At 28.2% G+C, this 15,226-nt stretch overlaps 1 protein-coding gene across 1 annotated transcript; it reads left to right on the forward strand.

Annotated features, from left to right (window-relative positions):
- The first annotated feature begins 10,512 nt into the window (after positions 1-10,512).
- Positions 10,513-14,766, forward strand: LOC122850453. The gene is made up of 7 exons (XM_044149600.1): positions 10,513-11,763; positions 11,821-11,896; positions 11,951-12,761; positions 12,904-13,801; positions 13,880-14,043; positions 14,179-14,601; positions 14,742-14,766. The coding sequence occupies exons 1-7, from the start codon at positions 10,513-10,515 to the stop codon at positions 14,764-14,766; spliced, it is 3,648 nt and encodes a 1,215-aa protein (XP_044005535.1).
- The last annotated feature ends 460 nt before the right edge of the window (positions 14,767-15,226 follow it).

Below are 15,226 nucleotides of genomic sequence, written 5' to 3' on the forward strand. Positions count from 1 at the left end.
TCTACAAAAATGAATAAACGCGGATACAGATTTAACAAGGTTCCCATAGGATGCCCACTCTGAAATTTCTACACGATTCCTATTTCGGGTCACAGAATTCACCCTCAAAAAATTAGAATTTTAAATTATGTCCAAATTGGAGTTTACTCTATATTAAGGGGGTATTTTTATTTTTTTAAGGGGTTAAAAATGGTCAGAAAAATCTGAAAAAATTCAGGGATGCTATTGGTAGTGTTTACAACGAAAAAAAAAATTGGGACCAAAATCGGAGGGGGTCAGGGTTCAGACTGTCCGAAGTGACGTGGAATGCCCCATATATATATATTTTTGTACATCATTACTGGCGATATTGTAACCAAGCCAACCTGTCAATTTTGCGAGCGTCTCCGAGGTCAAGCCAAGGTACACGCCGTCACTAGATTGCTAGATTAAATCACCGACAATCAATGTAAGTACTTTTCTTCAAATAAATTTTGTTCAGTGTTTGTTCTGTGAATTTATGACAAGTGTAAAAATATTAATATTGTAAAAGCCAAGCGTCATCGTAGCGTCAATGTAGAGTCAGTGACTTGATTAATTAATCGACTGGATTGCTTCTCAATCCCGTCGCTTGTATTTCGGCCGTCATAATTTGATTATTAATCGGGTTATTCGCAATTTTAATATTTCTCTGTCTCTGACTCCGTCACGACCGCATGGCTTTAGGTTCTCTCTTTTCGACGCGACGCGCGAGTAAAATTTAATTGGCTTACATATTTTTTTAATTGTTTTGTATCGCATTTTCATGTAATAGCAACAGGGTAATTTACAAATAAATTGTGCTCCAATTTTTACCGAATTTTACAAGTGTTATTTGAAATTATTTCTACCGTATCATTGTGTTATATTTTCGCGTATTTTTCAGGTTCCTTTTTACCTCTCCCTACATTACGGATTTCCGTCTCCCTACCATTCTGATGCGCCATTGCTGCGCAGGAAAAACAGGGTTAATTAAAATACATATCTAGTTGGATTATTTTACAGGGCAATATTGATTGTCTAATAAATGATCCGGCTACGATATTTCAAGAGAATATGAATATTTATTATAAATTTTAGTCAATTTAATAGTAAATTAACTAATTATTCAAATTAGAAATATTTTTATTATAAATTTTTGATAATTAATTAATAAATTAATAAATACAGAATATAAATATTTACTATAAATTTTGGTCAATTTATTAGTAAATTAATTAATTAAAATAAAAATATTTTATTGTAAACTTTTGATAATTAAATACAAAATATAAATATTTACTATAAATTTTGGTCAATTTATTAGTAAATTAACTAATTATTCAAATTAAAAATATTTTTATTGTGAATAAGTAATTAATAAATTCATAATTATACAGAATATAAATATTTACTATAAATTTTGGTCAATTTATTAATAAATTAATTAATTCAAATTAAAAAAATATTTTATTGTAAACTTTTGATAATTAAATACAGAATATAAATATTTACTATAAATTTTGGTCAATTTATTAGTAAATTAATTAATTAAAATAAAAATAATAATTATACAGAATATAAATATTTACTATAAATTTTGGTCAATTTAATAATAAATTAAATAATTCAAATTAAAAAATATTTTTATTGTAAATTTTTGATAATTTAATAATAAATTCATAATTATACAGAATATAAATATTTACTATAAATTTTAGTCAATTTAATAGTAAATCAAATAATTATTTCAAATTAAAAAATATTTTTATTGTAAATTTTTGATAATCAAATAATAAATTCCTAATTATACAGAATATAAATATTTACTATAAATTTTAGTCAATTCAATAGTAAATTAACTAATTATTCAAATTAGAAATATTTTTATTATAAATTTTTGATAATTAAATATTAAATTCATAATTATACAGAATATAAATATTTACATTTATATAAATATTTATTTTGGTCAATTTAATAGTAAATTAACTAATTATTCAAATTTAAAAATATTTTCATTGTAAATTTTTGATAATTAAATAATAAATTCATAATTATACAGAATATAAATATTCACTATAAATTTTGATCAATTCAATAGTAAATTAACTAATTATTCAAATTAAAAATATTTTTATTGTGAATAAGTAATTAATAAATTCATAATTATACAGAATATAAATATTTACTATAAATTTTGGTCAATTTATTAGTAAATTAATTAATTAAAATAAAAATATTTTATTGTAAACTTTTGATAATTAAATACAAAATATAAATATTTACTATAAATTTTGGTCAATTTATTAGTAAATTAATTAATTCAATAAAAAATATTTTATTGTAAAATTTTGATAATTAAATACAGAATATAAATATTTACTATAAATTTTGGTCAATTTATTAATAAATTAATTAATTCAAATTAAAAAAATATTTTATTGTAAACTTTTGATAATTAAATACAGAATATAAATATTTACTATAAATTTTGGTCAATTTATTAGTAAATTAATTAATTCAAATAAAAAATATTTTATTGTAAATTTTTGATAATTAAATACAAAATATAAATATTTACTATAAATTTTGGTCAATTTATTAGTAAATTAATTAATTAAAATAAAAATATTTTATTGTAAACTTTTGATAATTAAATACAAAATATAAATATTTACTATAAATTTTGGTCAATTTATTAGTAAATTAATTAATTCAAATAAAAAATATTTTATTGTAAACTTTTGATAATTAAATACAGAATATAAATATTTACTATAAATTTTGGTCAATTTATTAGTAAATTAATTAATTCAAATAAAAAATATTTTATTGTAAATTTTTGATAATTAAATACAAAATATAAATATTTACTATAAATTTTGGTCAATTTATTAGTAAATTAATTAATTCAAATTAAAAATATTTTATTGTAAACTTTTGATAATTAAATACAGAATATAAATATTTACTATAAATTTTGGTCAATTTATTAATAAATTAACTAGTTATTCAAATTAAAAATATTTTTATTGTAAATTTTTGATAATTAAATAACAAATTCATAATTACACAGAATATAAATATTTACTATAAATTTTGGTCATTGTAATAGTAAATTAACCAATTATTCAAATTAAAAATATTTTTATTATAAATTTTTGATAATTAATTAATAAATTAATAAATACAGAATATAAATATTTACTATAAATTTTGGTCAATTTATTAGTAAATTAATTAATTAAAATAAAAATATTTTATTGTAAACTTTTGATAATTAAATAATAAATTCATAATTATACAGAATATAAATATTTACTATAAATTTTAGTCAATTTAATAGTAAATTAAATAATTATTTCAAATTAAAAAATATTTTTATTGTAAATTTTTGATAATTAAATAATAAATTCATAATTATACAGAATATAAATATTTACTATAAATTTTGGTCAATTTAATAGTAAATTAACTAATTATTCAAATTAAAAAATATTTTTATTGTAAATTTTTGATAATTAAATAATAAATTCATAATTATACGGAATATAAATATTTACTATAAATTTCGGTCAATCCTTAAATAAAAAAAGCATTGGTGTCATGGCGGCGTTTTCTGCGTGCGCATCTCATTTTGAATTTAGCGCTGCATTTTTCAAATTATTTTAAATTGATTGGTTGAGATTGAATGGTTGAGAACAGGTTGGGTTGGGAGCCTGATTCGGAGCCGCCTTAACGTTTCGTCGCCTCATGCAAGTCACCCTAACGCTTTTCTCAGCTACGCTCATCTGAAAAGCCTCAACGCCTCATTCAGCCGCCATTGAGCTTGATTGAGCTTTTGTACGGGCAGTGCCGTAACAAGGGGTGGGCAAGAGGGGCAACTGCCCAGGGCGCAGTGTAAAGGGGGGCGCACTTAGAAGCGCGTCACAAGAAAAAAAATATTCTTTTTTAAACAATTTAAAAAAAAATTATATTTTCAGGAAAGAAATTGACTACTGTCATTTATGATCATTCAGATATTACATAAACATGATTGTCTTTCTAAATTTTGAAGTTAATTGTCCTCATTATTGTTATTTGTCGTTTAGAGACAATCGTGCTAAAGCAATATTAAAAATGCAAAATAAGACGTAAAATAAAAAATATACTTAATAATTTGAATTGAAATTTTTTTTTGTTTCTTCTGACAACGGCCAAGACACGATCCTCTATACTCTAAAATTCTACCTAATTCTACCTATCACTAACATGGTACTATAACCGACTAACGCAGGTTAACATGGACCGATTTTTATTCTGCTTGTATTGACTATATATGCCAAAGGTTATTCTTTTTTTAATTGACATAAATTGAGATGATTATGGCAAATGGCTGAGAAATTAATTCAGATTACGAATTTATTTATCTGGTCACATCCTTTTCTTAGCAACATTTGCCATAATTAATTAATAAAAAAGCTATTGCCAAATATTGCTGAGGAAAGAATGTATCACCAAATATATTATTTCCTAGTCTAAATGAATTCTTTAGCTATTTTAGACAATAATTTCAATTTATGATAGGAGATATTGCCATGGTAGAAATACTACAGGTATGGCAGTGCGCAGCCTGGTTTGGCCGCTGTTAATCGACCAATCAAAAGGTCGCCTTCTCGCCACAAAAATGGAAGACTTTATGCGCGCGCGATACAAATTTGTTAAGAAAATTTTCAAGTTTTTTTTAAATTTTTCAAAAGTTATCATATTTATTCAACTAGATTTGGTATATTTTATAATGATTCACATACATCAATGATAAAAATTAATTATTTATATTAAATAAATGAATCCAAGTATAATAAATACAACACAACCTCTATTGTTTGTGGCATCAAAAAAAACAACAACAATGAAAATATTATAATTTATTTGTTAAACTGTCTTGGTTTTTTTATTTTTTTTATTTTTTATAAACATGCTCCACATATATTTATTAGTATTTACAACAATATAAAAAATAGTTGTCAAAACAGTATGTTAGAGAGAGAGGATCTTATAATAGAGATTGCGTGTTAGAAAGAAAAGCAAAACAGCTCGATGGCGCGTTCTTGATTGGTTGAAAAAATAAGGCTGCGCAGAACGCGACGAAAAAAGCATGGACTACTGCCATACCTGTAGTACTTCTACCATGGATATTGCTAAGGAATTAATTTAGACTAGGAATTAATATATTTGGTTACATACTTTCCCTAGATACATTTGCCATAATTAATTAATCAAAAAGCTATTGGTGACTGTTGCGAAAGATTGGATGTAACCAAATAAATTATTTCATTATCTAGATCAATTTCTCTGCAATGGTTTCTATAATACAATAGAATCATTGTGCCAAATTGATTGTATCTTCAATAGACTTCGATGACATCATAGATGAATTTTCCAGCGACAACGCCAGAAGACAAAAACTGTTTTGATTTTCTAATGATCTATTCTTCATCTATCGGTATTACTTTTAAAATATTTTGTCTTCTATATTAATATCCACAACAATTTTTATTTAAAAAATAAAATAATTTCAGTATATTCTGGCGGTTTTGCTTGTTATATATATTATTGTTAAATACACCTAACAAATGAATTCTTTTTTATATATTATATCGATAAAAATAGGGCGCAAAATATAATTTTGCCCAGGGCGCAAAAATTCCTTGTTACGGCACTGTGTACGGCCATTGCGTTACATCGCGTGTTAGGGCTTAGCGTCTTTTTTTTTTTATAATATTAATTTTAATATTAATTTATTAATTTATCATAATTTTTTTTTAAATAATAAATTTGTTATTAATTTAATTTGTCAATTTAATTACTTAACATCATTACTCAACATCACAAATTAAAATGAATAATATCGAATATACATCAAATGAAGAATTTGATAGCTTCCAAGTTGGGGACAATTCTGTGTAAGTTTTTTATATCATTTTATTTATTGTTAAATTAATTATTATTTATAATCAAGTAGTTTTTTAATTGTAAATTTTTTTTTTATCCGTTAATAAAAAAAAATTGAGTGTAATTGGAAGTGGGGAATTGGGTTTGTGCCTCGTGCTAATTTTTAGGTTAGTTTGGTTTTTTTTCGCGGTCGTTGAGTCGGTTTTTTTTTTCATTCGTTATTTTTTCATAATTATTAAATTATTAAAATGGGTTAAAATATAAAAAAATGTTTTGTTGTGGAAAAAAAACTATATTTTGCGGATCGCGTCATAACCGGAAGTTTTTTTTTTTTCTTCAATCGTTTTTTGCCTCGTGGTCGTTTCAAGGTTATGTTTAGACAGAATTAATCAAAAGTTAATATTTTATTTTTAATGTTTATAGCGTTGTCACTGGTGCAATTATCAGTACAGAACCAGTCCGCAATCGAACGAACCCTGGAAAACAACCTGTACTTCGTTGTGTTCTCAGCAACATGGAGGGACGTCAACTACGTGTCCTTATTTGGAATTCACGTATACCTGAGTTTGAAGGCCGAATCAGTCATCAAGTGCGTGGTTTTTATTTGTTTTTGACGTGATGTTTTTTTTTTTTAAATAAATAAATGTTTTATTGTTAATCTTTTTCAATTACAGATGGTCAGACTCACTCGTCCTCGCGTAATGCGAGCCAATCCTCAGTTTTTTGATGCATCACTGAACTTAATGGAAATTGAGTTATTTGTCCAAGACAATACACGTGTTGACTTACTTGGAACAATTCCTGCTGCACCAGTTGCTGAAAGACCACTTCCATTATATGAATTGCGTGACATTGGTAATATTACTGGTCCAGTTCGCCTGACTGCTTTTATTCGGTACCCAATCGAACGTCAAGTCGTTGGTAACTACAGTTATGGCAGTGGTGCAATTACTGATGGTGTTTATCATTCATGCATTAATGTTGCTGGTCCACATAAAGCAATACCAGCTGGTACTCATGTTGTTGTATCTGGAGAACTACGTCGTAACAATTACGATACATTAATATTACAAGTAACTGATACATCGCAAATTACAATTGCTGATGATCAAATGATGGATGCAAGGCTTTTAAGAGCTAGTTTTCGTGTCATTCCAAGAGATACTCCACGAGAACTTCACCCAGCAGTTGGTTTACCAGTACTTCGGCAACAAATGGTAGCTTTACTAGCACAACAAGTTGGCCCAGGTAATTATATTTCATTTTAAATGAACCATAGCTATTTTCTGTCAATCAGTTAACAAAAATTGATTATTTTTTTCTCAGCTCTTCAACAAGCAGCTGGTCCACCAGAATACCAACATCAACACCAAATAGTTGCTCGACCAGATCAACAACAACATCAGCAAATCGTAGCTCCACCAGCTCCACCAGTTCAACAACAACAACAGCAATTGGTAGCTCCACCAGCTACACCAGTTCAACAACAACAGCAATTGGTAGCTACACCAGTTCAACAACAACAGCAATTGGTAGCTCCACCAGCTCCACCAGTTCAACAACAGCAATTGGTAGCTCCACCAGTAGCTCTACCAGCTCAACAAAAAAAGCAGCGATTAGTTCTTCCAGCCTTTCAACAACAGCGGATGATTAGCCCTGGTAATTTAGCTTCATTTACATTTTTTAAAATTCATTAAATTTTGTTTTATTTCAATAAATAAGTAATATAATGTGTACTAATTTTTTTTTTTTAAATTACAATTTTAGCAGCCCAAGAACTTATTCATAGTGCACAAATTCATCAATTGGTTGATCTACCAGTATTTAATGCTGGTGGTCGTGTTCAACAAATTGCTGTAAATAATGGTACATCAGAACGTCAAGCAGGTGCATCAAAAAGTAGACATGAACCTGTTATTCTTCGTCACAAGAACATCAAAAAAGTTCCCAAGCAATTGTTATATGCTTCCGATGGTGACTCAGATACTGGAAGTGTTGGTGATGAACCAACCGATTCCATTGTCATTCCCGATTCAGAATCAGAAGAAGAAGAAACTTCTAAAAGACCACGTTACGACTTATTTGAAGATGATTGTGATGACTAGGTATTTTATATTATAATTTTTTTTTTTTTTATGTTTTTTTGATACGATTCAACTTTTTATATTTTGACTTTACTTTCTCTTTTTTTTTTATAATTTTTTTTATGTAATATTATTACTATTATTATTGTTTAATGATGCATGCATAAAAAAAAAAAACTGAAGCAGTTATTATCATTATATGAAGGTATACATGCATCGAAAAAAAAAAAATTGCAATAATTTCTTTGCATTATTATTATTATTATTTAGTGGTGCATGCATCGAAAAAAAAAAATTGCAATAATTTCTTTGCATTATTATTATTATTATTTGCGATTCAACTTTTTATATTTTGACTTTGCTTTCTCTTTTTTTTTTATTATTTTTTTTATGTAATATTATTACTATTATTATTATTTAATGATGCATGCATAAAAAAAAAACTGAAACAGTTATTATTATTATTTAGTGGTGCATGCATCGAAGAAAAAAAAAATTGCTTGAGTTTGTTTTTATTAACATAATTTGATGGTACTGTTCATGCATAAAAAAAAAACATCATTCTATAATTTTATGAAAATGCTGCAATATACTGTAGATGGTAATTGCGTTTAATAAAAATTATTAATAACAGACTAGCTAATCAGTATTCGTACTTAATATTATTCCTTAGTCTTGAATAATTAATGTAGACCAAATGAGTAACATAATTGTGATTATTATTCTATTTATAAAATAAAAATAATAGATAATAAATAAAAATTATATTATCACAATGCTTCTATAATAATGATAAAAAAATACATTGGCTGATATTTTATTGTAATATTAATGAATAAAAATAAAACAAGAGCTGAGCTCTACATTTTATTAAAAAAAGTCCAAATTAATGTATAACAATAAATGAAAAAATATAATGTACATGTTACTATTTTTGTATTAATAAAAATGATGCTGTCAATTGTTTTGTAACAATGAAAATATTGTGTTATTATTATTTATCGTAAAAATATACCAAATACATCCTCAGTAACTGGAGCAATCTGTCTGGTTATTCTCCACGATCAATGGTACTTTTTGGTTTTTTTATTTATTTAATTTTTGAGCTGATTTTATTTAATTTAGCAGCAGAACCAGATGAGCCACATGATGCATTTGTAGCAAGACAATTTAAAGAACATCCTGATTTATTTTATCAAACTGCTAAACACTGGACATCTACATATGCTGGTGGTTTGCATTTTAAAATTAAATTCTACAATTTAATCTAATTGTTATAATTTTATTTGGCTTTTTGGTTTTAAAGTCCAGCTAAAATGCCAGAACTTAATGATGAAATAAAACGACTGACTGATATGGGTATTGAGGAACACAATGCAAAAGTAGAACTTTCATCTTTCAATTGAGATTTGGAACGTGCCATTGAACAACTTTTTAGTAACATGTCTCAATAATAATTTTACAATATAATAATAAATAATCGTAAATTAAATAATTAAAAATAAATTAATTGTTTATAATTTTATTTTAAATTGTAAATCTAATTTTCATGTGTAAAAAGATCCCAATGAAATTAAAATAGAAAATTAATAATAAAAAACGAAATGAATATTGTTTTATAAAATTCGTCAATTATTTTATTGATTGTTAACAAATAATAATTGACATTAAAATCAACAAGTAATTGGTTATTTTAATATTTACATTTTTATTTAGTTAATCGTTTGGTGCACCATATGCATCAAACATTCTTTCAATTTAATATCGATGCTGAACTACAAACATTATTGGTACACCTGGACTGAAAGAGGTTACGTTTTTAAGGCAGCAACACATGTAAATATTAAGCTGCGTTAATCGTTATTATAAATGTCCTTAACGTCAGAGTGAGAGAGAGTACATTATAATAATAATTTATAATTTTTATATGTGTATAAAAAAATTTACACAGTTAAATTTAGAAAAAAGTGTCACCCTCCCTACGTTGTTTTCCGTGCATCTCGGATAAAAACGAGATGATAGATGGCACTAGAAACTAAAATTGGTGGTAGTGATTACCTCACAAGTGTGCATGATCCGCGTATGATACTATGATCCACATTTTTAGATATTTGTTGGTAAATGAGTGTCAATTTATTATTTGTTAATTAATTAATAATTATTATAATTTGGGTTAATTAAATAATGAAACAATATTTTAAGATGTTTAGTTTTTGCCATTTTATTGAACACTGTTGAACACTAAATATTATTTTATTAGAAAGTTAGTTAAATGATAAAAAATATAAATAATTTTTGAAGTCATCCAGCAGAGGCGCAAGTGTGGGCTCGAGGGGCCACCACAATTTGAGGCTTTATAATTTTTCACATAGCTATCTATGTTTTTTATTCTATGCATAATATAATCATAATATAACAATATTTTGATACTTTAATTTAATAAAAAAAAAAAAGAAATATTCATAATTTGACAGGTATTCAAAGTTCAGCTGTAATGCCTATCATAACAAATGATATTATATTACAAAATCATCAGATTCGACTGTGTAGATCTAATTATCAGAATTTGCAAACAGATAATGATTTCGATGAATCAGTATTAGCAGAACATTATCTCGGTTCAATGAATATACTATGTACTCACTGTACGGCAAAACATTTTGCATCAGAAAAGGTAATCAATAAGGGGAGTTCATTCAATGATTGTTGTAGCCATGGTGAAGTTAAATTAGATCCCTTGCCTGATCCACCATCAATTTTAAAAGAGTTATTTTCTGGTATCCATCCATTGTCGAATCATTTTTATGATCATATACGTCCCTATAATAGTTCATTTTCTTTTGCATCATTCAATGCTAATTTAGTTACGTTTAGAAGTCGAAGGCCTGGTCCATTTTGTTTTAAAATTCAAGGGCAAATTTACTATCAGATCAATACTTCTTTATATCCAGCTAACAATGAAGCGCCAAGTAATGGTCAACTCTTCATAGTTGATTCAAATGAAGCAGTGGATTATCGACTCAATACTCATAGAGAATTGAACAGAAATATTCTGAGAGCAATCGATACTGCTATGCGACAACATAACGTATTTGCACAGTCTTATCAAATGATGAAAGATGAGTTAGATTTAATGACAACAGCGAATCATGGTATTGAACCAGAATTACAATTACTATTCACTCTCAAAAAAGGACATGATCAGAGAAGGTATAATTTTCAACGAGTTAACGAAGTTGCAGCTGTATTTTCAACTACAGCAGATGGTGATATTCCAGAATCATATGTCACTATACGTAATAAACATACTAAAGAGCTACAATATGTTTCTACAATGGATGAAAATGTTGAAGCATGGACATATCCTTTATTTTATCCTCATGGTACCAAAGGCTGGCATGATGGAATCAGAATGGAAAATAGTGTCCGAAGAGTCACGAGAAATGCATACATTAAATATCAAATGGCCATTCGTGATGATTGCAATACACCTATTTTGATGGGCCGACGATTATTTCAACAATGGGTTGTAGATCATTATGTAAAAATGGAAAGAGATAGAATGACGTTCTTACGCAATAATCGAAAACAAATGAGAGCTGATTCCTATAAAGGTTTACTCGAACACCTACAGAACAGGGCAAATAATACAAATAGTCAAATTGGAAAAGTCGTAATTCTTCCATCATCATATCAAGGCTCTCCACGCAATATGCTACAAACATATCAGGATGCGATGGCTATTGTTCGTAGATTTGGCAAGCCCGATTTATTCATTACAATGACGTCGAATCCAAAATAGAAAGAAATCACTGAAAATCTTTTAGATGGTCAAACCGCTTCAGATAGACCAGATTTAGTTGCACGTGTTTTTGAAGGCAAAAAAAAAGAATTCATTAACATTATTAAAGATAAAAAAATTTTTGGTACAGTTCAAGCTTATGTTTTTGTAATTGAATATCAAAAACGTGGCTTACCACATGTTCATTTATTATTAACTTTGCAACGAAATTCAAAAATAACAACTCCAGCAATTGTAGACAAGTTCATTTCAGCAGAAATTCCGAACCCAAATAAAAATCCTCGATTGTACGAAATTGTAAAAAAAAACATGATTCATGGTCCATGTGGTGACTGGTGCCTGAATGAAAAAGGTAAATGTTCTAAACATTATCCTAAAGAGTTTACCGATGTAACAACTTTAAATGAAAATGGTTATCCTCAGTATAGACGCCGTGACACTGGGACTTACACTCGCCAAGATGGTTTCACTTTTAGCAATAAACATGTTGTGCCATACAATAAAGAATTGCCACTTCTACTTAATTGTCACATAAATGTAGAAGTTGTTTCAAGCATCAAGGCAGTCAAGTATTTGTACAAGTACATATATAAAGGTCATGATGCTGCTGCAATTGTTGTCCAAGAAACAGATACAAATGGTGATCAGGTTCGTCAAGAAATTCATCATGATGAAATTCGTGAGTTCATAGAGACCCGCTACGTTAGTCCTCCTGAAGCCTGTGCACGAATTTTGAATTATTCTTTACATGGCAGGAGTCATGCTGTTGTCAGACTACCCATACATTTGCCAAATCAACAAACAGTTATGGTTGACGATATCGATAATGAAGACGCCATTCAAACTGCATTAAGTAAAGAGTCAATGTTAATTGCTTATTTTGCTTTGAATGCACATGATCCACAAGCAAGACATCTTACATATTCTGAAATACCAACTGAGTATGTGTATAAAAAGTTAGCTGGTGCATTTACTTTTACTTGGCAACAACGGAAAAGTCATTTTAGTACTTTTAGGGCGTATGTATTCAGTCAGCCCAACGCAAACTGAATTATTTCATCTCAGATTACTTTTAATTTGCAGAAGAGGTGCTACAAGCTATGAAAATCTGAGAACAGTAGATGGAGTTGTACATGAAACATATGTTAGTACCTGCTTAGCATTAGGTTTAATAGAAGATGATAATGAATGGAAAAATGCCATGCATGAAGCAGAAGTTTGGATGATGCCTCGCCAATTACGACAATTATTTATACGAATTTTACTTCATTGCCATCCTATCCATCCAGAAGAGTTGTGGGAAGATTTTAAAGATGCACTGTCCCAAGATTATTCTAGAACAATGCCCTTGCATCAAGCACACAGAACTGCCTATATTAAAATAAATACATTATTACAGAATGAAAGATCAAGCCTAATGAATTTCCCATCAATGCCACAAATCACGGAAATTGAAAATGATGATAGTGAAATTTCACTTGAACAGCACAAAGATATTGGGTCAAGACAATATGAAATACTTAATGAAGAACAGAAAGCAGTCGTTGATACTATTTCGAATAGAGTTGTAGACGAAAATAGCAGTGAATCAAAATGTTTCTTTATCGATGGGCCAGGAGGATCAGGAAAAACTTACATTTATATAACTTTGTATCATTTACTACAAAGTCAATGTAAAAATGTAACTACTATGGCTTATACTGGTATTGCAGCAACTTTACTTCCACGTGGAAAAACAGTTCATAAAACATTCAAACTACCAATTGCTTTATATAGTGATTCATCATTAACTATCAAAGCTCAATCGAAGGAAGCAGATCATTGCAGAAAGATGGATGTTATAATGTGGGATGAAGCACCAATGTCACCAAAACATGCATTGGAATTTGTAGATCGAACCTTGCGTGACATAATGAATAAAAATGAACTGTTTGGAGGAAAAATATTGATTCTTGGTGGTGATTTTCGACAATTACTACCAGTAAAAAAAAATGCTACTCGTGGTGAGTTAGTTGATCTGTCGATTAAATTCAGTCATTTGTAGCCATATTTTACTAAGTTTGCATTGACTAAAAATATGCGAACACGGCCAGGAGAAGTTGAATTCACTAAATATTTATTAAAAGTAGGTGATGGCACAGCAAATAATAATGATTCTGATTTCAATTTGCCAGACCATTGTATAGCACCACGTGAAGCTGATATACCTGAAGATGTTTACGGGCAAGTTATAAGAAATAAAGAATACGATAAATTAGACAGTTGGGCTATTTTATCAACAAGAAATGTCGATGTAGACGATATCAATATGAGAGTTGTTGATTTATTAGATAAATTAACAGAAAAAATTTATTCCAGCATAAATAGTATAAAAAACTGTGACAATGGTGATATTTCTAACACTCTTTTACCAGAATTTTTAGAAACTTTGAATCCACCAAATTTACCTCCTCATGAATTACGGTTAAGAAAACACACTGTAGTTATGTTGATCAGAAATTTATCTGTTAATGAAGGATTATGTAATGGAACAAGATTGCAAGTATTAGATTGTTCAAATCATTTATTGCGATGTAAAATTTCAACAGGTGATAAAAGGGGAGAAATTGTTTTTATTAATCGTATTACTTTGTATAGCGACGATGCTTATCCTTTTGAGTTCGGAAGACGTCAGTTTCCAATAAAGTTAGCTTTTGCCATGACAATAAATAAATCACAAGGGCAAACTTTCGAAAAAATTGGAATTGATCTCAAAAGAGATATTTTCAATCACGGCCAATTGTATGTTGCCCTATCAAGAGTTCGATCGTGGGACTCTCTCACAATATACTTAGGAAATCAAAGAGAATCGAGTTGTGTGAAAAATTACGTGTATACGGAATTATATGAATAATTCAAATTTTTAATGTCTGATTAATCAGGCTATTGGAATCATGCAAGCAGTAAAAATACTAAAAAAAGATTTTTTCAATTATCTGAAAAATATTTGATATTTAGTTATAAAGTATAAAAAAAAAAATTCATGTGCTTTTGGAAGAAAAAAAAAAAAAAAAAAGCCCAGATGAGGACGCGAACCCGGTCCCTCCGTACGAGAAGCGGTAGCTTTATCTGTTCGTCTACAGAGCTCGCCTTATAAATTATGTAACGTCATTACACTTTCCAAATTAAACTACTTTGACTCTGACTATAAAAATAAGCAATACGCCATTGTGAAGTCCGTAAACAAAAAAAATTTTTATGCTTCATTTTTTTTATGAAGTTATGCATAACTTCATTTTGAAGTTCATCAGAATAGAAACCACGGAACAGACCCAACGCTGTGCATGGGAACATGGTAGTGTGATCGACAGAGGCGGCCGCTTGCGGCCGCCGGGCAAGTCTAGTTGAATAGTAAATTAACTAATTA

The sequence above is a fragment of the Aphidius gifuensis genome, linkage group LG2 (assembly GCF_014905175.1).
Source record: "Aphidius gifuensis isolate YNYX2018 linkage group LG2, ASM1490517v1, whole genome shotgun sequence".
NCBI classification, from domain to species: domain Eukaryota; kingdom Metazoa; phylum Arthropoda; class Insecta; order Hymenoptera; family Braconidae; genus Aphidius; species Aphidius gifuensis.

Bases quoted from the DNA above. Each gene is read 5' to 3' on its own strand.
- LOC122850453 (XM_044149600.1), top strand. From the start codon at position 10,513: ATGCCTATCATAACAAATGATATTATATTACAAAATCATCAGATTCGA. The intron at 11,897-11,950 runs GCAAAAAAAAAG...TTTTTGGTACAG, and splicing joins AGTTGCACGTGTTTTTGAAG to TTCAAGCTTATGTTTTTGTA. The intron at 13,802-13,879 runs GTAAAAAAAAAT...TATTTTACTAAG, and splicing joins ATTTTCGACAATTACTACCA to TTTGCATTGACTAAAAATAT.